Source organism: Pholcus phalangioides, unplaced genomic scaffold (assembly GCF_987345545.1).
Source record: "Pholcus phalangioides strain wild (caught in Gottingen) unplaced genomic scaffold, Ppha-v1.0 ptg000041l_1, whole genome shotgun sequence".
In the NCBI taxonomy this organism is placed as follows: domain Eukaryota; kingdom Metazoa; phylum Arthropoda; class Arachnida; order Araneae; family Pholcidae; genus Pholcus; species Pholcus phalangioides.
In genome coordinates, this window is record NW_028301627.1 from 111,037 (window position 1) to 137,655 (window position 26,619).

The following is a 26,619-nucleotide window of genomic DNA, read 5'->3' on the forward strand; positions in this document are numbered from 1 at the left end:
TCTGTGAATGGTATGATAGTTAGGGGCCCATGTGTCGGGATAGTTTTTTTTATAATCACCCCGTATATATATTATGATGCCATATAATGTAATAAAAAAAAATTGTGAAAAAAGTGCAGCGATAAGAGTGATTTAATAAAGTTGGGGGCAGGTGCGGATCTAGTGTGATCTGTTGGGGGGCTTTTTACAGTGAAGGTTTCGATCAGTGAGGCGCAACCCAGTGTCCGCAGATGCTAAACATGCTTAAAATATAAAAATTGGTATTATTAAAAAATTAATTGAAAATTGAAAATTAAAATTAATTGAAAATTAGAATTATTTAAAACTTTAAATTATTTAAAACTTTAAATTTTTAATATAAACTAAAAACTAAAACTAAATTGAAATTTATATTAATAAAAATTATATATTTTTTTCAATAAGCAATACACTTATTTAAGTAATTGCTTGTAACCACTAATGTTACAATTAATGCTGTTTTTGGTAATAAATTTGGACGTTTGTTCCGACTACCCTCGCCAAAAATACCTAAAACGTTTGGGGGACAGACTGATTAATGTGCTATATTTTAAACGTTGCAAGGCCTCCTTAACTGCCTGCAGTCGAGTGGTTAGGGAGCTAACCTCAGACTGGGTAGGTCTGGGTTCAAATCCCGGCTCGGCCGTGGATGTCTACTAACACTAATAAATTCCTTGGACAGATCATAAAGATATCTTGGGAATACGTGAAGATCACGTTAATTCTGATGCATATTACCAGCTAAAATTTTTTTATTAACAGTATCAAGTATAATTATACAAATAAATGAATACTTTGCAGATGAAAAGAGAGCAAAATGTCAAAAGCATATGAAGAATTAATATTTTAAAATTTTCCTAGAATCCTACTTCCTTCTCCTTTGCTTGGTAAAAATTAAGGCAGACAGTTAACCGGACAAAGCAATATACACATCTCTCTTTCTGTATGTATTCGATAAATATTTTTTTCAACTTTTCATATCAAGGTAGGTAGATATTTTCCTTATTAGTGTAATTTTATGATCCCTGTGAAAGTATTAAATGTTTGTCTTAGCGATGTTTTGATAACAATTGCGTAAAACAATATGATAAAAGAAGGATCTCTGTCAACCGGAAGAAACCAATTCGGACTACCTCAGATTCCAGAAACCTCGTTTAATAGAGACGATCCTTGAATATTTGAAGAAAAAAAATTTATCCAAACCTTGACACACAAAAACAAAGCAGTTATCAATTAAGTATGTACTGCACACACACAATGGCAATCCCTTACCCGTAATGGGTTGCACTGTGTTTGTGAAAAATTTATGTAAGACAGTTTTGGTTTCAATACAGCACAGGATAGTTTTGTTCATAGTTTTTCATAGGAATCAGATTTTGTATGTCACCGCTGAGACTGGCCAAACGAGCTTCATTTACATCAGTGAGGGACCCATAAGTGGGCCCCTCTGTGGGCTCAGCTTGTCTCGTTCGGTAATCCATTTATTTGCTAGCCCATTCATGAGGGACTCTGCTTGGCTCATATTCTATTCATATTAGCTCAGTACTTGCCACCCAGCACTGGACCTGACCAAAGCAGCTTTGTTTCCATCCATGAAGAACCCTCAGGTAAGCCTTCTGTGGTCTCTGCTCGTTTCACTTAGCACCTTGTTTAGTCTTTACCCTTGATCTGCTTTGCGAATGCACAGAAAAGGTTGGAAACCACTGCTGAAAACTCAAGCGTCCACGGCCAAGATCCCCTCACTTCAGCAACTTTTGGTGTTCACGAATACACTTTAGCCCCAGTCCTACGATTCTTGGCATGCAATGCAAGGTAAGGTTATTAAAGTAAGATAATAAAGTCTTTGTTGGACATAAACCGCAAAAAACATAGCCAGCATGAAGGAAATCCCGCACTTCTTCGGAACAAACGCGCCAGCTGTGGTTTTAGTCATTTATGTCCAACAGAGACTTTTTATTATCTTTTACTTTAATTATCTTACCCTGCGTCGCATACCAAGAATCGTGGGACTGGGGCTTTTGAAGACTTGGCTATTTGTTTAGGGAACATTGGGCATTCTTCTTCCAATTACTCACGTTCTAGACAATTAATCTTTCTGTGAATGATTTTAGAAATTCAAAGAAAATATTATAAGATTATAACACACCAAACTTTTATCCTCTCTTTTAATGTGCATGTCCCGCCACTGAAGACAGTGTCCTATTTACAGAGAGGCTTAGTGGGCTGTATTCCAGTTCAGAGATTCAGCAAATTTGAGGAGTGAGTGGCCAAGAAAATTAGAATGGAAGAAGGGCGGTGAAATTTGTATAACCCTCAATAAATCCACCTCTGCCCAGACAGCAAGTGAATAGGTCAGTGAGTGACCAAAAGAGTGACCTAGAGAGTTTGCAAGCACATGAGTGACTTAGAGCCTAAGTAAGCATGTGAATAACCGAAATACTGGCCTACAGAGTGAGAGAACAAAACCATAAATGTGCTTCCGACTAAAGAACATTAACATCACTCTCAATCTTTAAACATAAATTTCTCGTTCGTAAAAATAAACTCATAAAGGATAAAAACTTTAATTTGGGAATCACCTTAGCACGAGTTTTGGAAATATGAATCAGGAAATACAAAACATGGGAAACACAAAATACTGAATGGTAAATCGGGCTTATGCGAGTAGGAAGTGCAGATAAAATATGAAAATATTTTATAAGTATTAAAATATAACATTGAGAAGTTATAGAAATAAGTACAGACTGGTTTCGATAACAACAAATAATTAGCGCATATTTCAATAAAATATGTGTGTACTCATTGGTATTCCTTAATTAAGAAAATTTTAAGAGTAAAAAAGTTGCATAATAAAATTCTGATAGCACAATTTAAAATAACAAATTTCTCTTTTAATTTTGTGCACACTATGGTTGTCTAAAACCTATTAAAAAACATGTTTTTCTGCCACAGATGCGTTAAATAACAAACGCTTACACAATGGAGCACAATGCACAATGGAGCGATTTGCATTTTTTAAATAATAATTTATTATCATTATCAAGTGCACAATATTAATTTTAAGATTTTTTGTCCGAAAAGATTCCTCTCCTGGCTAAATTTAATTCCCACAGAACATCCGATACCATACAATCAATTTTATATAGTGCTTCAAATTATTGGATTGGGCCGAAACCTATATTCAGATATTATAGAGAGGCTATGTTCATAAGCCCACTTTCTGAAGCAGGGCTCAAGAGGCCGGCTATGGCTTCTTTCATTCTCTTAAGATCACCATAAGAAAGCTCAAGGTCACACTTTCTATGGTGCACAAATTTCAGCGAAAGGAAATTTGAGAACAAAAAAAAATTAAGGATTAATATAAAGAAAAAAATGATGTAACCGGAAAATTATGTTTGCTTGAAGGCTCTTGGGGGCGCGATCGCACCCCCATCACCCCCTGCCTGGATCCACCACTGGTTGGGATGGGATTGATGAACTTCGCCGAGACATTGATAGCTTTCTACTGCCTTTCCAATGATTTAACGTAAGCAATTGCTTACGTTAATTGTTTTTTTTGGGGGTAAATTCTTGGGGAATAATTTTTTCCCTGAATGTAGGGATTTTTATACAATCACGGGTGAAATTCTGGAAAAATAAGAACCTTTTGGTAGTCCGGGAGATAGAGTATAAATCTGGGAGACTTGGCAGCTATGATAACTATATTATAAATTTAACAAAAGATTCTCATCAAGAATTTATAAGATTATTCTCAAGTTACTTATAATAGTACTAAGGAATAGTAAAATACTAAGGACTCAAGGAAGATTATTCTCGAGAATTTTACATCCCAAAAAATTAGAAATAATTTCAGGAGTAAGCAATTGAATTTGCCAGGTATGGCCTCACGGAAAAAAAAGTGGCTCGTGATATTCTTCGGACAGCTCTGAGTATACACCACTATAGTCCGTTTCAGGTTAACTTTGCAGTGAAGAGGAAGCTACGAGGGAACCGCATCACTCGTTGCTATGACAACGAAAGCCTCTTAAGCTATGTATCGATGCGCTGCCTCGGTAAGGTATGGCTGATTCTCGCCAATCTCGCAGAAAAAAATATTTTTTACATGCAACGTAATGCTTGTAGAAAAAATTGCAGTCAGTTAGTAACAATTAGCTAATGAAAAAAAAACCATCATCGATACTTTCAGAAATTAAAATGCGGTTTTTGAAAAAAAAAATATTTTTTTTTATTGAAAAGCATCTTAGTAACTCCTATTAACCCGGTTTTCACGTTTGAATTTGGGAATAGCCCCAAATAACAATAATAAAAATGATACGGAAAAATTTAGAATTCTTTTACTCTCTTTTCTTGCCGAAATTTCCGTCGCTTACCCACCCGAACGCATATACGTTGATGCCACTTGTTATCACTACAGTTTTAGTCATTATTTACGGATTTTCATTCTATGGAATCCTCACTTGAAGTTGTAGAACTACCGGATTCTCTATTACTTATTAATTGTTGTTGCTCTAACATGTGTTCCATCAGGCCATCTGCAATCCAAAATTCTTCTTTTCAATAACGTGCTTTATGCATTATTGCCAAAAAGAACGGAGAACGTTTTTGAGTGTCTATCTCTGGGAAAAGAAAGATACAACTGTCACAGAAAGAAAAAATGCACTGCAAGCCTAAACCATTGTGGGTCTCTCTCTCTCTCTTGCTTATTTATATTTATCTGGAGAGACACTGAAGGGGCATCTGGAGGAACAGCCTCTGCTGTGGGGGGAGAAGATGGCGTTGGTGTAAGTGCAAAAGAGACATTACTTATGTCAACACCCTCCGCTATCGGCTATTGGAATTCAGAAACCACCCCTATCCTACGAACACGGCAAGAAATAGATAATTTAAAAAAAGGGGGGGCCCTGGAACTGTAACCTACACCCATAAAGAAAGCCTCTCACAACGGTATCGGCGCTGTCATGAAAGAGGGACACTTCCTGTAATCTATGAGTGAATATCTGAATTCGTTGGAGGCTATTTTCGGGAGGAAAAAAAACTGACTGAATATTCGTCTGGGTGTGTAGGCCTATAACTACATGCAAAACTGAATGAAAAATTTTACCTATTTTGCAACCTAAAAAAAAGGAGGACAGTGATATTGACGGGGAAAATTTCTTGGAAATTGCGCCAAAATGTTCTCGAGCTCGCCATGGATTTTTGATAATGGTAACCAATATTTTTTATAATTTAAAAATTTTAAACGAATATACATTGGTTCAAAACGGTATTTTTTCAGTATCTTTTTTGAAATCATAAAAAAATTTGAAATATTCTATATAAATGATCATCAGAAACCTCCGATGTATGGGAACTATATTTTGCGGCGAAGGAATACACTCTCTACCTTTCTCTTCGCTGCAAAGTTAACCTGAAACAAACTATAGGAATTACCAAAATATTATTACGATCTATAAACGATAGATGCCGCAATTTATTTGATGGCTTTCAGAAATGGTATTACGCAAAGGAATGTGATTGGCGAAGAACTGGTGAAGGGTTGTACAGAAGCTTTTAGAAGGTTATGTCCATCCAGACAGTGGCGCCATAAACCTGGTACTATGAAATAGAAATTTGTAGAATGTTCCTTTTCTCGAAGCTTCGACAGACCTATAAATAGTAGGAAGAATGAGAATAAGGGATGCCAGATTCCAGAATAGAGAGAGAGACTCTATAAAAAGTCAGTTGTGATTAAACTTTGCGAGAAAGTTGTTAGCTCTCTGATTAGCCTGTAAATACGTGTAAACTGCTGTTCTGTAAATAAATCTGTCTGTCCATCGAACCGCTTCTTGTTTCGCAATCTCGAAGTCTTGTAGAAAATTATCCAGAACAATTTGGTGTCATTAGGAGGACAATTCAAGACTTGCATGAAGATGAGAAGAATGGACATGGATGAAATGCGAAAACAGCTGAACCAACTGATGTCTTTGATGGGCCAGATGAAATCAGGCATTGAAGAAAAGATACAGGCCACGAGCGCAGCTGTGAAAGAAGATGGTGAAAGATCTCCTGAAAAATGCCAGGGTTGGGAAGCTGGAAATGCCACAAAAAAGGCCACCTGAGGAGCGCATGCTCAGTAGCAGCTACCGGTACAGAAGATGCGCTATGCCAACTACCACGTCTCGTAGCTGCACGGAGGAGACCACAGACTCCACGTAAGAGGCAAGATTCATGGACTGCCGTTTAGGATGGTCAGACACTGGAGCCAACCTGAGCATCGTCAGGACGGACCTGGCTTGAAAATTCCAACAACGACTTATCTACGTACCACCATCGCTGATGCTGCAGACAGTCACGGGACAGAAAATGACTGTGCGCGGGAAAATTGAAAGTCTCAGTGAAGTTGGCCACGGTCACCTATCGACACACTGTCTTCAAGGCAGACATAAGATATCCGTGCATCATCGGAGTGGACTTCTTGAGGAAACACAGATTTTCCTTGAACATGAGGAATGACCAGCTGCACACGCCGAAGGAACGTATGGCCCTATTCGGATGTGGTCATAACGAAGTACCTCCAAGGAAAGTGTTGGACATTCCAGAAGCTGAAAAAGAGTGCATCACCGATGCAGAGAAGACCAATGGCAGGACCAAAACTGTTCTCTCACGAGAGTCAGGTGGCATCAAGAAGATAATACAGCATCGTAAAGAAAAAGCACATGGACATGCCGACACACTAATGAGAGGGTCAGGTCTACGGACGTGTCACCATCACCTCAAGGCAGAAGAGAAGTGAGGAGCGGAGAACCCTGTAGTGAGACAGATAACGTCTCAAGTGACAATTCTTGGAGCGACAAGAACACCAGGAAGGCCCAGCTAGAAGATCTTGACATACAGCCGATAATGGACTTGAAAGAATCCACCGGGAGTAAACCAACATGGCAAAACAGTGCCTTTTCCAGTCCAGTGACCAAGAGATACTGGGTGCTATGGGACTCTCTGGAGATGAGATGACGTGCTGTACTGCAAATGGGAGTCAGAGGATGGAAAGACGTTCTGGTGGCAACTCGTCCTGCCAAGGAGTCACATGAAAGAATTGCACGAAAGCCCAACCAGTGGATATTTTGGCACGATTAACTCTCCAGAAGGTCTGAACGATTCTGTTGGGACAAATCAAGGACCTCCGTGGAAGAGTGGTGCAAGAATTGTGACGCCTGCGCCGCCCACAAAGGACATCCGAGACGCACCAGAGACTGCCTTCACCACCACGTCGAAACGCCATTGGAAAGAATCGCGCCAAACATCCTGGGACCGTTACTGAGGACCGCCTACAAGAGCACTGTATACTCGCCATCGCTAATGAGAGAAGGCCTTCGCCAGCCAGGTGATCTGATGTTTCAGTGACCGATAGATGCTGCTCTTCCACAGGAAGAATACATCCAGGGACTCGAGGAGCGCCTCGAGGACATGCATCGAATCGCCAAACACAAGATCAACATCGGCTCCAATGCAACGGCCACGTCTCATGACTTCAAGGAAGGAGACCTCGTCTGGCTGTGGAACCCGATGCGACGGAAAGGACTGTGCACTAAACTCCACACATCATGGGAAGGATCCTGCAGAGTCATGAAGAGACTGAACAACGTTGTAGCTCGGATCCAGAAAAGGCCATCCTCGAAGTACAAGGTGGTCCACTTCAACAGACTGGCCTCTTACTACAGGGAATACAACCCGCCGATTTAAGGACTTAATTGCCAGGACAAACAATTCTAAGAAAGGGGGCAAGGGATTTTCTCCCCATAAAAGTTAAAGCATAGGGAATAAAATCCCTATTTTAATGTTGGTCAAATAAAATAGGGATTTTACACACATGGAAGCAGGGCCACAACTGCGGGGGGGGGGGGAAGCAAGCAGGACTCGTGCCCCAGGCACTGGACCAGAGGGGGAGCAAATTTTATTCTAACATTACAAGGGGGCGCCAAAGTGCGCACTTACCCTGGGTGACAAATCTAGTTGGGAACAGCTTCGATATAGGGGACACGCCAAGCTGGCGACTTTTTTTCCGGCGATAAGTCACCATCGTTGGCGCGCTCTGGTTTGTTGTTCTGCTGGGTTGTCGTTGTTCCAGAATTCTGTCAGTCGGTGGCGCTGACTGTTGTTTTTCCGTGTTCTTAGCATCCAGCGCGTCTTTCAAACGGGTTTTACTGCCATTTTCAAACTGGTTTTCTCTTTTTTTTATTCTATTCTCTCTTTTTTTCTTCCAAATGACGTCACCTTATAGCCGCGGCGTTTTGAAAAACCGTTGGAATAGTTCATATTTTCTCTTCCTTCCGTATATATGATGTAGTGTGTGTGTCGGATTAATTGGGATTATTTTGGATATATTTTCCCTCAGGTTGTACCTTTAATATTTTCCAATATTTATTCTTTTCTACATGCAGGCATCGTTATTATTTTATTTAAAAGAACCCGGATTCCCGAAAAGAGAGTCCGGGTTTTAATTTATAATACATAGAATATATTTATTTATACAACATGCAGGACCGTTGTTTATTTATAAGAACCCGGATTCCCGGAAAGGAATCTAGTTGGGAACAGCTTCGATATAGGGGACACGCCAAGCTGGCGACTTTTTTTCCGGCGATAAGTCACCATCGTTGGCGCGCTCTGGTTTGTTGTTGTTCTGCTGGGTTGTCATTGTTCCAGAATTCTGCCAGTCGGTGGCGCTGACTGTTGTTTTTCCGTGTTCTTAGCATCCAGCGCGTCTTTCAAACGGGTTTTACTGCCATTTTCAAACTGGTTTTCTCTTTTTTTTATTCTATTCTCTCTCTTTTTTTCTTCCAAATGACGTCACCTTATAGCCACGGCGTTTTGAAAAACCGTTGGAATAGTTCATATTTTCTCTTCCTTCCGTATATATGATGTAGTGTGTGTGTCGGATTAATTGGGATTATTTTGGATATATTTTCCCTCAGGTTGTACCTTTAATATTTTCCAGTATTTATTCTTTTCTACATGCAGGCATCGTTATTATTTTATTTAAAAGAACCCGGATTCCCGAAAAGAGAGTCCGGGTTTTAATTTATAATACATAGAATATATTTATTTATACAACATGCAGGACCGTTGTTTATTTATAAGAACCCGGATTCCCGGAAAGAGTCCAGGTTTTCATTTATAATTATTTTTTTATTGTAATTATGCTTGTTGGTTTTAGCATTTTTATACTCGCTCAATTCAGCTCTTATTTATGTTTCCGTTTCTCTTGTGTTTCATGATATTTTTCATATTGTTTTCTATGCTGGCTATTTTTTTTTTCGGCGCTCTTAATGTGTCTAACGGCCTTGGCGACTTCTGATGGGGTCGTCGGACATATTTGGTGCCAAAAAAAGAAGTTGTCGAAAATCGCCAACCTGTCCCATATACCGAAGCTGTTCCGAAAATGACGAATGATGGTACAAGAGAATTCGGAAACTGTGGTGCAATTTGTTCCCACCAATAATAGTTCTTGGGAAAAAGCTAAATTTGTGACAATCCGAAGAGACAAAGATAGGCTGTAGTTTTTGGGAATGATTGAGTCTTAGAAAGAAACGAGAAGGTTTGATTAGAATATTGGAAGTGTCAATATTAAAAGGCCCTTGAGGATTTTGTAAAGAAAAGTTAAACGAGAAATAAGTCGAAGAGAAGAGAGCGGTTGGATATTGAGTTGGCACTTGAGTTCCGTTATGGAGACAGATGAAGACCAACAGTTAAAAATGAAACGAGTGGACTTATTTTAGATAGATTCAATTTGTCTATGTTGGTTTGGGTGTGGGGATCCCAGGCTTTACAGGCGTAGGAGAGGGCAGGGAGAATATGTCGGGTAACACAAGTGACGGGTGGAGTATTTCAGGTTACGGCGAAGGAAAAAGAGTTTTAGGAGACATTTATTAAAGATATAATCAACTTGAAGGTTCCAGCGGAGATTGGAAGAGATTTTATAATGCTTAGGTATTTATAATGGGAAACCTCAGAGATCAAAAAGTTGTTTTTGAATAAGGGAAGTTGTAGGAAATTCTTTTACAGGTAACTTTCATAATAACAGTTTTTGAGAAGTTGAGCACCATTCGGAAATAATTTTAAGGTTGTGTTGGAGAGATTCTGTGAGAGGACCGAGCCCTGAGGTGTGCCAGACTTGACAAGAAGAGACAAACTGGCTACGGTTAATAAGGAAGGCCGGCCTCCACCCATTTCAGCAGTTGAACATTTAGACTAAGGTTTGAAAGTTTGTTTTTCAACAGTTTTATGAAAAATAAATGGCAACCTATACAAACCAAAGAAGATAGCGGTAAAAAAAATGCCAAAGCAAGAAAACAAATCAGAAATAAAGCGCCAACAGAAGAAAGAAAAAAAAGGGGGATTATACTATAGTTGCCCCCGTTTTGGCGATTTTTCGACATTGGCAAGAGACATCCGAAAGCACGACCTCGTTTTACTCTTGGCGACTTCTCGTCATGCTTTCGGGTCTTCCATTTTTCTTGCCAAAGAAAAAAAATCGCCTAGAGATAGCCAAAAGTGATTACTCCCTATCAAGAGCTGGTTAATCGTCCCAGATATTCCTCTCACGAGATATTGATTACTTACAGCAAAGCTGCATTAAGAGTTCAACCTTTCAAGCGGCTTCCAGTTACAGAGACTGTAACAGAGGTAAACCGCCAGGTCTTAATAGGATGGATGACGCGCACGTGAGGACACTCGATAAAATTACTAATATTAAACGAATGGAGCGCCAACACCCTCCCGCGATAATAATCAAAACATAAACAGACGAACATACAGCGAACCAATTCAGCATGTGGCTTACCTATCTCAACAAGGTCCATGCTTCTCACAAAACTTTGCTAACTTCCTAACTTGATCAGTGACAAAAGTTTTTTGTTGTCCCTCCAATTCGTTACGCTACGTCACGGAGAAACTGATCAATCACAAGCCGACGAGACTTGTTGCCAAATACAGTCATTTGAAAACGATCATGTGACACGGTATGAAATTGACCATATTTTATCAAAAAAAAAAAAAGACAAAGTAACAAGAAACTTTGGTAACCATATGACCCGTTATCGACTAATGGTCATGGCCCCCACAAGGGGTGGGCTGACAAGGTTTCAGCCCTGCGGCCCGGGACGATTTTCACCATTTTTTTGCTTTTTCACGCTATAAATTCATAATAAAGGGGCCCATGAAAGTGTGGTCGGAGGGAGGGCCCGCAAAAGATCCTAATCTAGGGGCCCTGCTTTAGGATGTGGGGGCCACGCATGTGGTCATATATCAGTATAAGTCTTAGCCTTTTTGACCCCCAACCCTCCTCCCTCAGCAAAAGTGAGAAAAACTCCTTCTATAGGCTTACGCAGAATTTCTCGAGGGAGGGGTTTTTCTGGTTTTTTCCTGCAAAATAACACTGTAATCTTGGCTCAGGGGCGGGGACCTTCCCCCATTTGCGTACGCCAATGCATCCTTCCCCCGTCAGCAAAATTTCGTCAGCTCTGCCCGTACCTCCTAATAACGCGTATTGGGATCAGAGACGTATTTGGAGGAGCTTGTGCCAATTGAGGATACATACAAGTTTTTTTTCTTGTCTAAGCTTGCGCCCCCCTCAAACGATAAAAAAAAACTTTTCAATGCAAAAAAAATTGTTTAATTAAAATTTCTGAAGAAAATACTTTCATATGTTATTGTAATGAATTTTTTTAAACTTCAATGCTATTTGAAGGAAAAGAACTCTCAAAATTTCTTTTTGAGAAATTCATTGGGACCCATCATCTAAATAGCATATTTATATATGCCAAACCCATGGCCCGCGGACCAAATGTGGCCCGCCACCTCAAACTTACTTTTATAAAAATGAATCAAGCTGCACAATCACAGATCACCACCCGTGACATCATAGTTCCAGAACACTCAAATGATCCGTGGCACTTTTAGAGATCCCGAGTGACACGTGGCAGAGTTTTAGTGCACTTAAGCGGCTGCTTCCAGCAGAGCCGCAACTAGATACTTTTTCACCCGGGGCAAGCCGGAATTTCAGCACCCCTTTCATGTAGAAGCAGTTAAAGGGTGAATTCGGCAGCCCTTCTGGTTCCGACCTGCCTGATCCTCCTAGTTGCTGCTCTGGCTTCCAGTGCATTCAAGTAAACTTCAGCACATTCCCAGATTACTTAAGTGATCCACGGCATACTTACGAATCACTTGAGTGACGCGCGGCACATTTCCAGATCACTTAAAGGATCCGCGGAACATTTGAAGACCACTAAACTGGCTGAATGTTAGTTCAGGTGCCGACAAACTAGTGAAAGGTTTTTCTCATTTTTGATACACCCAGCAAGATTCAATTAAAATTATTTCACATTTTCATAAGGGGCCGTTCAAGTATTACGTCATCATCGATGGGGGGGGGGGGTTCCGATTTGCTGACTTTTGATGACAAGGGGCAATTTGGATAATGCGTACGTCATCAGCCACCTTTTATGAAAATATGAAATACTTTTAATTTCATCTTACTCGGTGCGCCAATAGTTTGTGGGTAATTGAAGTAACATCCCTCCTATTGATAAGTGCCCTGCAGAGCCACTTTAGTGATCTCTAAATGTTTCGCGGATCCAAGTGATCTGGAAATGTGCCACGCATCACTTAAATAATCTGAGCATGTGGCGCGGGTAATTTGAGATGTAGCACCACACTGGAGGCCACTTACGTGCTCTAAAACTACGTCACATGTCACTCAAGGGATCTCTAAATGTGTCACGGATCGCTTAAGTGTTCTGGAAGTGTGTCTCGGATCATTTAAGTGATCTGAAAATATGCCACGGGACACTTAAGCGATCTGTAAATGTGCCGTTTAGTTCATGTTTACAAAATTAGGTTTGAGGAGGTCAGGCCGCATCAGATAACCCCTAGTGCCATATTTGGTCCGTGGGCCAAAGGCCTTTCCGCGATTCACCATATATGGCTTAGAGGGTGGGTCGCGATGAATTTATTAAAGATAAATTTTGAGTTCATAGCCTTCAAATAACATCGAAATTAACAGAAATTTATTGTAATAACACGTAAAGGTATTTTCTTCCGAAATTTCAATTTAAAAAAAAAAAGAGATTTTGATCGTGGAAAGGGGGCACGAGAGAACCCCCCCCCCCCCTATGCCCCCACCCCATCGTGTACGTCTCTGATCCCACCAATATGCGTTAGGTTTCAGAGGGGCAGAGCTGGTGACGAAATTTTGCTGACGGGGGGGGGTGGGGGTTCAAAAATGGCTAAAAATTATTTGCTTACGTAATACTTGAACGGCCCCTAAACTGTGTTTTTAATGACGTAAGCATCATGCAAACCCCTCTCCCCCATAAAAATTCAGCAATCTCCAAAAACCTCCCATTGATGCTGACGTAATACTTGAATGACCGCCCTCATTTTTGATCGTCTTGTACAGCTGATCATGCGTTGCGTATTTTCGCTTAATTTTTGCGGACACTTTATTTATGTTAAAATAGACCCCTTTTGAATGGAGAACTTTTAAAAATCAAAAATTATAATTTATGAGTTGGAAAAATAATTTTATTACGCGGCAAGAATATTCATCTCATACACGGATATATGGGGTGTATGAATTATACTCCCCCGACTTTCAGGTCCATTTCTGTCTGTAATTCATTTCGCGTATTTGTCGTGTTTTGAACGTTTTATTTTCGTGGAATTAATTCACAATTATTTAATAGTATTACGCTTCTCGTGATGCTAATTTCCAGTGTTTTAGTAATAGTTGGCTCACCTTTGGCGATTTCCCATGAACGCAAATATACACAACAGACAAAACGCCCAACGAGGTGGCTGAAATATGAATATTAATTTCGCATACAGATCTCTCTTATCTTTGACCGGGAGTGTGGAAAATCATAGAATTATATTGTGCTATATCTATTAATTAACTTATACATCTCTTATGCGTCTTTTTTTCCTTGCACCGACATTAAAGTGAGATGACAGTATTTGTCATTTAAAACGGTTTTGTATTACATTGCAGAATTTTCAGCAATTTTAGAAATAGTTGGCAACATTACTTATAGACAGACAGCTTTTTTCTCAGCCCAAGATGTCAAGAAAACATACTTTCAGGGTATTATGCCGAGAGAGGTGAACTCTGAAAGAAAAATTATTTAGTCTTCACCAGGATTCAAACTCAAGCCCTCTTGCATACCGGGCAAGCATGCTACCATCAGCACCACTGGAAACGACCCTTACCTTTCTTATTTCACGCACTGTGGCATGAGGTGCTGAAGTAGAGACCCTGGTGGGACGGTAAAGATAGCATTTTTTTTTTCCTTAGCCCGAGATGTCAAGGAAAAGAATGTTTCCTTGACAGCTTGGACTGAAAAAAAGCCATCTAACTCTACCGTCCCACTTGGGGGCTACCAATTCCTATACTTTATCACCTCACGCCACAGCGAAATAAGGAATATAGGGGTCGTGTCTCCAGCTGTGTAGAAGGTATCATGCTTGCCCAGTATGCAAGAGGACCTGCGTTAGAGCAGCACTTCCTAGAGATAGAAGGCCTACGCACGGGTTGCCATAAACGTCATTCAGACTACCTAGAAAGTTTGAAACAGCGTCCTATTTAGTTTCCTCTTATTTTGGCGTAGAATATTTTTTATTGGCTCAGAAATATCGTATAGTGATTGGATGTGGGGCATAGAAATCGCCAATTCTAAGCCCGATCATTTCTTTTCCGCACAACGATGATACTGGCATGAGCAGGGAATTTTTCCCCCGAATATATTCTTAGAGAAAATGGACTTACTGACGTCACAAGCAGCGTGCGGAGGCGGCCTATCTCTAGGAGGTGATGGTTTGAGCCCCAGTCGAAACCAGATTACTTTTCTTTCAGAGTGTTCCTCTGCATAATATCCAGGAAATATATTGTGTGCATGTATTTAATTATGTTTCACATCATTTTTGGAAGCAACTGGCAATTTAATGCATTTGCATTCCCAATTTATTGTATTTCTCTCTGGGGGAATATGGCCGGTCCACCTAGGATGGATCTCCAAGCATATGTGGTTAAAAGTTGTATGTCAATTACTAGATGGCCATGTGCACATATGGATCAATTAGCAAGGATCCGAAAAAAAAAATAAAAGCTTTGTGAAGAAATTTTGTACATGTGTAAACACAAGAGGGTAGGTAGTTGGAGATAACTTTGCTTTTAGTGACGATCAGGTTGTTAGCATTTCAAATAAACAGACCAATAAAAGAATCATTAATTTGGTTCTTCAAAAACAAGGAAACTTCTGAGGGAACGGTTAAGGGTTAATTTTCAAATACCCATTGGTATCAGGGGGCATGGTAAGTCAGTGGGAAGAATTTAGAACAAAACTCTTGCTATGCATGTCATTCCCCCCGTTGTTCATAAAAAGCAGATTTGTTCAATGCAGCCCCTTTTGATTCATGAATAACGGGCATAATCTTTATCTTGAAAATAGAATGGCATTAAGAGAATACAAAAGTGGAAGAGGTGACCTGTCATTATTTATTGGAAAATAAAGAGCGTTGAAAAAAAAACCAAGAGATAGTAAAAAGGAAGTTGAATCTAGGTTGGCAGATAATACTGGTTCTGACCCAAAATCATTTTTCAAGTATGTCAATATTGGAAGTAAGTGGCCAGTTGGCCCTTTCTCGATAGAAGGGTCTAGAGCAAGATGGCAATTTAGGCATGTATAGTGCTTTCAACGACTTTTTTGCATCAGTCTTTAATAGTGAAGGAGATATTTAAAGTACCAGTGTCTCATGAGTGGTGGTCCTAAAATTTCTAAAAAATGTAGGTGCAAAGCAACAGGACCAAGTGATATTTTTCCTAGGGTCCTTACAGAATGTGCTAATGAATTGTGTAAGTCAGTTGTACAGATTAACAGGAGTAGTGTTGCCGAGGTTATTGTCCCAGGGAATTGGAAGCTTGTTAATGTTGTTCCAAATACAGACGTGCCAACTTTTGAAATCCAGAGATTCCGAAATTTTTTTTTTTTATATGTATATAAATTAAGAAAAAGTTACATTCTCTCTCCCCTCCCCCAAGGCAGGTTCTACATTGCCCCTGAGAATAACATAATTCCATGCCAGTCTTTCCATGCAGAATAGAGAAATCACATCTGCATACTGTTCATAAAGTATGTTTTTCCTTTTGTGGATGCTATCAGTGATTGATAATCTTGGGTATATGAATTCTTACAAGCTTTATATTTAGCAAAATATTTGCTTTCTGAAGATGTTTAATCGGAAGAAACGATTTAAAAAAATTCAAATTACAAAGCTGCGGACGAAAAAACGTGTTTACCGCGCGGCTGTTAATGGAATACAATAACGATTATACAGGAATTTTGGCAACCAAGGTCATGCCCCTGATTAATGATTGCCCATAAATGCTAAGAAAACAAAGTCGCGTCTTTGCCAGTTGCTTAAATGCGGTCACAGACATTTTTACGGCTGCTCGATGGAAATGACGACGGTAATTATTGACGCCACAACAACGTGAAAGCTCGCGTAAAATCTAATTTTCTGCCAAAATCCGGAGAAATTTTAACAAATCCGGAGAGCGGGAGGAAGGATGAAAAATCGGGAGTTGGCAGGTCTGCAAATATTTAAAAAGAGCAGTACAGAAACCTCGTTGAATTATCGTCCAGTGAGTTTGATGAGCTCTCGAAAATTTTGGAAATTATCAAAAGGCAATTAGCGAAGTGTATATATGAGAATAACGTGTGATGTCAGAAAACCAGCATGGGTTTGGGAAATCCTGTGTAACCATCCTCCTTTGCTTTTACGATCACGTGACTAAGGCTTTGGGAAAAGGCAAATACATTGACATTTTTTATCTTTATTTCCAAAAGGTATTTGATCGGGTCCAACATGGCAAACTCTTGAAGTTTTTTACATGAGATGGATTCTATCAAATTCAAGTTGCTCCCATAGTTGTGAGATAAGTCACAGCGAGCTATTGTGAATGGGAAATTTCTGATTGGACAGGTGTTAAAAGTGGGGTCCTTCACGGAAATGACCCCGGTCCCTTTTTCTCGATATGCTCAATCAGGGTATAGTTGGTTGGGATAGTGAGCGAATTCGCACATGATGTGAAGCATATGGGTGAAGTCAAGAATTAAAGCGGAAGGGAGAGGCCTCAGCAAACTTGAATACGATTCTTTTCCTCGCCCAAATGAGACATGATTTGGTACTATGGTAAAAATTTGTTTCAAGTGCAAAACTATTTTTTTGGTAGAAAAACAGAAGAAACTCTTTCCTGGAGAAATTCTCTTAGAATAAGTCTAACAAAATTATAGAAAATACTTGAGACCTCATTTGAAGTTCCTGTTTATGAGAGAATTAAGTAAACAGAAATAAAATGAATTCTTAGCAGATTTTGAACATAACACATTTGAAAAAAAAAACTTGTTACACACAGCAGATGAAATAGAATTTTGTTTTTTTTAATACATTTGACAACTTGTAGAAGTACAGAAATAGATTTTAAAATACTACAACACAGTCTTTAAATATATGTATGTATAATATTCAGTATAGAAAAATGACCTTCATACATGAAAAAGGCAGCGATAGTTTTGTTTGTTCACAACAAGAGGGAAAAAATTACATTTTTACAGAGATGAAGAGGAACATAATTGTGCATTAAGGCGCGTGTAAAAAACACACATGGAATGTAATCAGTGAAAATGAGCGTGATTAAAACATACTATAAATTAAAAAAAAAGTGCCTCAAGAAATTAAAGATTGTCCTTCATTTCAAACTTGAGATTCCAGCTCGTATTAGGATAATCAATTTCCAAATAGAAAAATATTTTAAATCAAAATACAAAAAATTCTTAAATAGCGTGCTCAGAACTTATTGAATTTTTATGGTTGTCCCGAGGTTACTGAAAGGAAAGATAACGATAATTCTCAACAGAGAGAGCAAAGAAAAGATCAAACAAACTCTACATAAGATATCTACCACTGATGCAGACAGAACATTTTGAACTTGAAAAATTTCTCTATGCATGGCGTTTTCATTCAATCATTTTTCCTTTTATCCCCAGTCATTCAAAACCCTTCATCCTTTTGAAATCTTATTGAATACAATCATCACAAAGGTTTAAATACGATCAAAACCATCGATAAAGACTTAAGAGGCAAATTTGTCTATTCTACAACAGGGTTGTCCCCAGAAGTATGAAACCATGCACAGGTTCTAAAGCCAGATTCACAACCACAACACACCTTCAACCTGTGGAAAAACCAGTTTTGAGGTTTGGTCACCCCTCTAAAACCAGTTTTGGGCAACTCAGCGATTGTGGAAAGTTAAGCCTCCCAATTAGGGGGGTAAAGTACAGTGTGATCATATGGGGGAAAACAAATATAGTACTCTAAAAAATTATTGAATATTGCTCAGAGTATAAGATGCTTTTAAAGGATGGTCATTTAAAATGGCAATAATAACAAATGAAAATGTTAAAATACAGGATGCAACAGAAATAAAAATTCTTAAATTCTGAATTGAAGCACCCCCCCCCCCCCACGAGTTATGTTTAGTAAAAGAAGGCAAATTGTAAATTGAACATATAAGAGGAAAAATTACAAATAGCTTCAGTCATTAAAAACATGGTAGTTAGTAATCTGTACTCACAGTTTTAATGTCCTTATATCACTTCATTGGGACAACACAGGCAGAACAGGCAAGTCTTTAAAGTCTTTCACTACACTTCATTCGAACGGCTAGGCTGAAAGACTAATCTTGGTGGATAGGTTGTTAAATGGATGGGGGGCAGAAGGCTAGCAGGGATTTCTTGACAATGTTGAGTCAAAAACCCTGATGGAATTGATATTGGCCCTAAACCCAGTCCTCGACTGGTGCGGGTAATTTCGATGAAGTCCGGTGGGCCCTGCTCAGTCAAAGCCATTTAACTTCACCTCCACGTCGGGCCCCCAGGAATCTTGTATGCTAAAGCAACGAGACTCGAACGAAGAAAGTGGTAGCTTTTTCCTTGTGCGATCAGAAGAACTGGAGGAACTCTGTGGGGGATGGAATGGGGTCTCAGAGGATGTCTGCAGTAGAGGGTACAGGTGAAAAACTGGGTTTAGCGTTTCCTGGGCCGCAAGGTAGTACAGGGGCCCGAACCCTGTCTAGCCAACAGGGAGGCTGCTTTATCAACTGGTGCATAATCCCGCTCATCCTGTATTTCCAGGTGGCACCTGGGTGGGGTAATGCTCGACGATGTGGGAGGCTCTCCCGAGGCCACTGCTGCATGAAGGAATCTGGGGTTAGCTCTAGGAAATCTCCCTCTGAGAAAACCCAGGGATACTGTGCGCACATTCTCTCTACAAACAGATCATGAATTTGGAAAACAAAGGAAAAAGAAAAGAACGCTGGATGCCAATCCCCAAAGCATCTAACCCCTGCACCAGGAGGAGAGGTGGAAGCGAGAGTGGAAGTTGTTAATGCTTCCAGCATTTACAACCTGGTAAATTTTCACAATTACACTAAACACCTAAATTCATGGTGAGTTTCAATTCTGCTTTAACTTGAGCTTTCATGCATTACTATTTAATAACTTCATGTTGAGTTCTAAGCCATATCTCTGAGACCTTCTCTGCTCCTTTTCTAAAAGGGCACCTTAGACAGGAGCAGCCTCAAATTTTCTGATACGGCTTTACCGGTTGCGGTTTTCCATAATCTCCCATATACAGAGATTCAATATAATGTGGTAACAGATACCATAACTTTTGTACCCGGAACAGCCACCAAACTCTGGGAATTTCCACAGAATAATGTTTCTCTTCATTCTCACATGACCCACAACTCATGTTAAACCACTTGGTGTTAGAGCAATGGGCAAAATTTGCCTAGGCTTTTCCCTTATGGGACGCCAAATGATGATAAATGGATCATATATGGATGGTGAAATACACGACGTGCTAACTAAGAAACGCTGCAGAGAGGACAAACTTTTATGGGCTAAACCAACCCTAAAAGAGATCAGAACGGTTGCCAAACTGAGACTAAACAGAGTCATCGCCACAAAGTAAATGAAGCAGCCTTTAAGGACACGCTCTTCACGATCGAACAAGCACCCTCAATGTCCAAACGACAGAGAGGACAGATCGGCTGGAATCTGAGAGGGAGGAAAAGCAGAGCTACAGATTAAAAACATAACAAGGTCAAGGAACCTCCCCCACAGATTAGTCAAAGGGAAGAGAAGCCGTACAAGGGTCAACTGGCTGGCCCAAACTGGAAAGAGCAAACAAGACTTTCCCATCTGGATGACTATCACCACTTCAGATGGATCCAATAGGGTAGAACAAACAATTACTGATGGGACGAGGGAGGAAGGATGGCAGACAGTTCAGAAGAAAAACAAAGGACTTCCACAAATCATATCCTCAAGCAACCGAGAGGATTCAGTAGAAATCTCAACCGGAACAGAACAAACCACAGCAAAGAGCAATGGAGGGGGGAATGCCAAGATCAGAACCAAAACCAATTCCAGAACAACCGACCAAGGAGGGACATCCTGGAAGCAGAACTATGGGGGCAAATGGCAGCAGGGAAACATCTCAAGATGGAGAAAATCTGAAGCTGGCCACTATAGGCAACAAGAGTAAAGAACAGACACATAAAAACGAGGAGACAACAGGACTCCAAGATGTGCCAGGCACTAGACCCCCCCCCCCTATAACGTTAAAAGTAGGAAAAGCAACCGCAGCTACGGCATAGCCTCCGAAAGAGCTTGAGTTATCCTGAGCCCAGTCAACCCCAAAAAAAAAACGTTTTCACAAGCAGTCATCAGCACTTCGAATCACCCAACCCACAGGGTGTTCACAGATGGATCCAACAGGCACAGAACCAAGGGGGACCTGGTCGAACAGATGTCATACGCTGTCCTAGACAAATATATCCAGAACACAAAGATTTCAGAGGAGGGAATCACTATAGTGTGCATAAATGCAGCATTCACCCAGAACCAAAATGAAATATCCATGAATTTCAAACTGAAATTCCACCTCACCGTAACCTCCATAACCCACCATTTCTGAAGACCAGAAGAACAATCCACCTTTAACATGAACCACCAATCAAAAACCAACAAGAATTCTACAATTTGACTGATAGAAGAGAGGCTGCCATTTGCTGTTTAAAAAGACACATAAAAACAAGCCATAGACATCTTGTTGCAAGAGCCATGGGTGGACAAAGTGTCACTGAAAGGAATCCCCAGTAACTGGATGTAGTGAACATCTCGGAACCTAAAAAAAGGAGCGATACTAGTAATCAACAAACAAATTAAGGAAACCACATTTTCAATCATGACAGTGTGACAATTAAAGTTGGACTGAACCAACAGGAACACATTATCATGTCGGCATACTCCTCTCCATGTGACCGACTAAAAGAGACAAAGGAAATAAAAGCTACACGCAGGAAGACGGGAAAAACCTGAAAAAAGCTATAATTGGTGCAGACCTGAATGAACAACTCTCTTCGGCTGCAAAAAAAAACCTAGAAGAGCCAAACTGCTCGACTTTATACAGGCAGAAAACTTGACATTGCTAAACAGCGGGGAGCCAATGTACAACCACGGCAGGAGAAAAAGAGACCTGACAACTCCCTAGTAAACAAACTCATTAAGCTGCACTGCATAGAGGCAAACAGACCATCAGATAAACCAGTCTCTACAAGTATATCAACATCCAGATTCAAAACAGCCCAAAGACAGAGATCGTAAGAAAATACCCCAATTCCCAGAGATGGATCAACAACTTTCTACATCAATTAAAACCATCAACGAAAGACCTCATCAGGAAACTTAAAGCAGCTTGCAACAAAGACCTCGAGCAAGCCATGGAGAACACCTTCAATCCTATCAGAAACATTGGGGACGGCACTTTGAAGGTGAACAAAGAAATACAGAAAGACCTGACACCACGGTGGACCCCAGAACCCGAAAACATGCAAAAAAAAAAGTCTGGGGGCCCATAAAAAGAGATGTGAAAAATCAAAGGACAAGGTCAGAATATTGGAAATATTCCGCAGGAATAGGGCAGAGTACACAAAGGCAGTCAAGAAAGCAAAATAGGACAGCTGAAAGAAATTATGCATGGAAGTTTGAGACACCTTTGGTACAACTTACAAGGCAACAGTAAGAACAATGCCTCCCTGGCTAGCTCTTCATGGAAGATGGCGAGAACCACTTCATCCTGGACTCAGCAGAACAACTGAAGATGTTTCTTTCCCCCCCCCCCCCATAGGTGACACTCCCAGAACCAAACTTCAAAGTATGCGCATCCATAAAAGCAAAAAATTAGAGAAAAAAAAACAAAATCACCCATTCTGAATTATCCAGAATCATAAACTTAGCGACAAAAAAGCCCCTGGACACGGCAGCATCAATAACAAACTCCAAAGACAATACATCAATCCTTTCCCCACCTAATGCTTGCAATGTTCAACAAATGCCTGGACCTGGCCGCTGTGGTGGGCAAGTGGTTATAGTGACGGACTCGCGATGCGAGGATCCGGGTTCGAACCCCACAGTGGTGGTTGGCTGAAGTTGGTTTTCTGTGGTTCCCAACTTCAAGGCGCAAATGCGAGCCGATCTCCCCATTAAAAAGTCTCGCTACAGAGAGCAACAGTCCTACAACGATAAATCATTCAATCATAACACTTCACTCATAGAAGCAAAAAAACTGGTGGCAGATGGCAGCACTACACATAACAAGCATTAGAGAAACAAAAAGAACTTCACGTCAGGTTTTACTAAACGTACACTTCCGCATGTACCGATTCGTTGGGGGTTCCACGGGGGGGGGGGGGGGGGGAGGTGTAGCAGTATTAGGTAGGGCCCCCAAAAAATAGCTCGGGGATCCATGATGTTCTTAAGTCAGCCACCTCATTGGGCAATTTGCCTGTTGTGGCATTGTATTTGTTTGTATATTCCCCTGGCACTTCAAGCTTGGAAAGGTGATACTTATTCTAGACACACAAGGACTCGAGCAGTACAGTGCCATCCACCTTGCTCCCACAATATAGGTAATGTCCTGGAGAAAATAATGCAATGCATCACCTACCACACAGAAACTAACCTCTGATAGAGTGACAAGCAGTATGGGTTTAGGCAAGGCTGCCTGGAAATCAAGGAAGAGATCAACAGACAAAGAGAAGCCCAGTGAGAAACAGTATTTATATCACTGGACATCCGAGGAGCATTCAATGCACTACAATACAGAACTATCATTGAAAACCTACACAACATGCCAACTCTCATCTAACAATATCTAATAAAATGTGTGATTATTCATTGTAATGAAGTAATTGTATTTAAATACCTTAATAAATTAGCAAAGGGCAGCAAACTTCTGCTGGTTATGTATAACTCATTGTCTTAATGTCACCCTCAATAGCCTTACCAATAACGGGGGTAAAGTCTGGCCGGCTTCATGATTATTAAACTGTTGACAACCAAAAATACAGTCTACCTGAAATAATTGTTGTGTTGCGACATGCAAATCAACAGATTGACGTCATAGTTTTCACGATGCACAGAAGGGAACTTGTTCTTTCAGTGTGCCAAGAATAAACCTGTTCTAGACTACTACAAATAGGCCTGGATAAACCAGAAGTGGGGCATTCTTCTTCTCAACTTCGTTTTGAGTTGACTCAATGCATCTAATGAGTTAACTTACACTAACAACTTGTTTCGATCGCCTATGTATGTCGTAATGTAACTCCTTGGTGCTAAGCATAGTTTTATTACTCCGGTTGGTCAATAAGTCATGTTTTCCTAGTCAGTTTATTTTTACTTTGCTATATGTTCTAATCAACTTAAAGTACTTCCTGAAGGTACAGGATGATCAACAGGGGGTGCTCCAGAAACCTAGAATCATACGAGAGCCTTAGAAAAGGTGGCAGACCATAATATTCCAAGCTTGGTGTAATGTGTTAGTCGTCATCGTGATGGATTATTGGATGCGATCCTGTGTGCTCAACTAGTATGTTTCTTCTCAAAATACGTTTCGTCATACGTGGTTCCTGAGATGAACTTTCATCTCTCTTGAATGTGTGAAGCCTGATTGTTGTCATCGCCATTGTGGATATAAATATGTGTAGCTGAATTCATCGATGATCTATGGCTGAATTGGGTGAGACCGCTCCTATATTTGATTTAAGAACTATCTGATGTTGAAATCAAAGTTAAGTTGAATGTTAAAAATTGAAACTTGAAATATAACTCTGCTAATAATAATGTGTTAAATGATTTGGTTTGAAACTTGCTGTAGTTCTCTATTATTGCCCGATTATTTAACATGGATCCAAGAATCACAGTACTGTAGCATATATTATGCTACACCCGCAGCGGCACATGTTCATTGCCTTTTATCCATCCTGCACATACAGTCAATCCCAGTTTTAACGAATACATTAATAGCGAAAATCTTGTTTTAATGAAAACTTTTCCAATCCCCAGATAAGTTTACATAGGAACAATGTAAACAAACCTGGAATTCCTTTATAACAAAATTTCATTACAATGAAATAATTTCTCTAGTTTCTTGGAGCTAGTTATAACAGGATTTGACCATTACTTTGTTGTTGCACACATTGTTCTGCATCCTCTTTCAGGCTCGTATACTGTTGCAGTTCATACCTTGCCTTGAAGAATCTGCTTTGCACAAATGCTTAAACTTTTTTACTGCACACCAACTCTGGTCATATATCGCCATACAGCAATTTCCAATCAGGAGTTGGGTAGGAAATGAAGGCTCCATCCACCGTGGTCGCCCCAGGCTGGGTAGGTAGAGAACTTGCTTCTAACATTCACTCATTCCTTTTTCATTGTCATCGCACATGACTTGATTTTATTTATTGTTCTGAAACCCCTTAATTTTTGTGTTTCCTCTTCCCGTGATATATAGAGAGTAAAACTACGAGTACAGATTCCTAACATATGTTCTTAACTGGAACAATTAGTAATTTTCCCCTCTGCTCAAGTAACTCGAAGGGCCCCTTTGGATTTAGAATTTTGAAATAATTTTTATATCCAATTGCATCCTGTGTTTTAATAATCTATATATATAATTGATTTTCTGTATGTCTGTGTGTGTATGTTCTCTATACAAATCTACAATTTTAGATCAATCGCCACCAAATTTTACATATATACTAAATGGGACCCGACTTGAACAATAGGCTACTTTAATATTTCATCAGAGCAGGGCAAAAAACTGTCGAGCAACAATGGTTTTTGGGCCTCAACAATCACTTTTGGAATATTTACCGTGGTTCCCTAGCAATATGTTTCAGACGTGTATATGCCTTTGCAATGGTTTGTCATTTCTTCAATGCTGTAGGTATATGTATAATAGTTTATGCATTCGTAATGGTTTGCCACATTTTCAATACTCCCAGTAATGAGACTTTTTGAATAGATGTCATAATCATTATCAGCATCACTTTAAGGGTAAGGCAAAAAATGAGAAACGGCGACATGACCACAGAAAAAGTTGCTACCGCAGGGAGTCCCCCATCGAGGGCTTAGCGCACCAACTTCTCGATGAGTATAAAAATAAGCCTGCTGTTTGGAATCAGCATTAAATTGTAGGTCCCGGTCTAATTAGCCCTTGTGTGCAGAAAATGATCAAATGAGCAAAGGATGATCCCCATAGAAATCAGTGTTAAAAATTGCTGATTTTAACTGTAGAAATGTGGAAATTTGGTGGGGTTTTCTGCCACATCAATAATTTAAATTCTATAGAATTCTCGATTTTCAAAATATTGAGTTTGCTTAGAGATATACGAAGCCCAGGAGATTAAACATGAAGTAATTAGCCGGACCTACTTTTGAGTTGGATATTCATGCAATAACATTAATTTTCATGCTTGAGAAGATATAAATAAAAAGTTGAAATAAATGTGTCTGTATTGTCTTTTGATATTCAACTGCATAAATTGATGTGGGTTAGGATATTTAAAAAAAATTATGGGCCCGTAAAAAGTTCGAGAAAATTGCACAGCTTTAATTAAACATTTTTGGACAGAGGGAGATATCATGCGATCCAAAAAGCCTCATTGAAGAAAACCCAGGCAGTGCCAGGTATTATAGCTAGTTACTGATATTTTAAATGACCGACCATTAAAAGCATCTCATTCTCTGAACCATATCAGATATGATGATGCCGTACTGTGCCCCCCCCCCCAAGTTAAAAAGCTTAGCCATCCACAACAATTGTGCAGTGACCAGGATAAGACATTGTGGGTGGTCTATGTCCACTCGTTCAATCCAAATACATCCCATTGGATAATTCCTTTCTGCATGGTAATTATGAAGGAAGAATGATTTCCCTTTATCATTTTAAAACTTTGATAATTTTTTGAAATTGAAAAGCGGTGGAGAACACTACCTCTCCAGACAAACTCTACAACCACTAGAAGGAATAGACCTGCCTCCCTCGCTCTCAACATGAGAACAGGTTTTACTTGCGCCAAACCAGCCTTTTCGCAACTGCACACAAGTTTATTGGGGGAAAGGTTGCTTCTTCATAATATTTAGATAATCTGTAATGCTG

At 39.9% G+C, this 26,619-nt stretch overlaps 1 protein-coding gene across 8 annotated transcripts in view; it reads right to left on the minus strand.

Moving 5' to 3' along the window:
- Positions 1 to 10,965, minus strand: part of LOC149065008 (uncharacterized) — a 112,426-nt gene extending 101,461 nt beyond the window's left edge. For 5 of the 8 annotated variants that reach the window (XR_016195664.1, XR_016195668.1, XR_016195663.1 and 2 more), the window contains exon 1: positions 10,838 to 10,917. Coding sequence is in view for 1 of the 8 variants with exons in the window: in XM_089254347.1 (XP_089110473.1) it covers positions 10,838 to 10,856 (19 nt within the window). In the remaining 7 variants the exon portion in view is untranslated. Of the gene's footprint in view, positions 1 to 10,837 lie in introns of all 8 variants that reach the window. The other 3 variants (XR_016195662.1, XR_016195665.1, XM_089254347.1) reach the window with 3 other exon arrangements.
- Between the last annotated feature and the right edge of the window lie 15,654 nt (positions 10,966 to 26,619).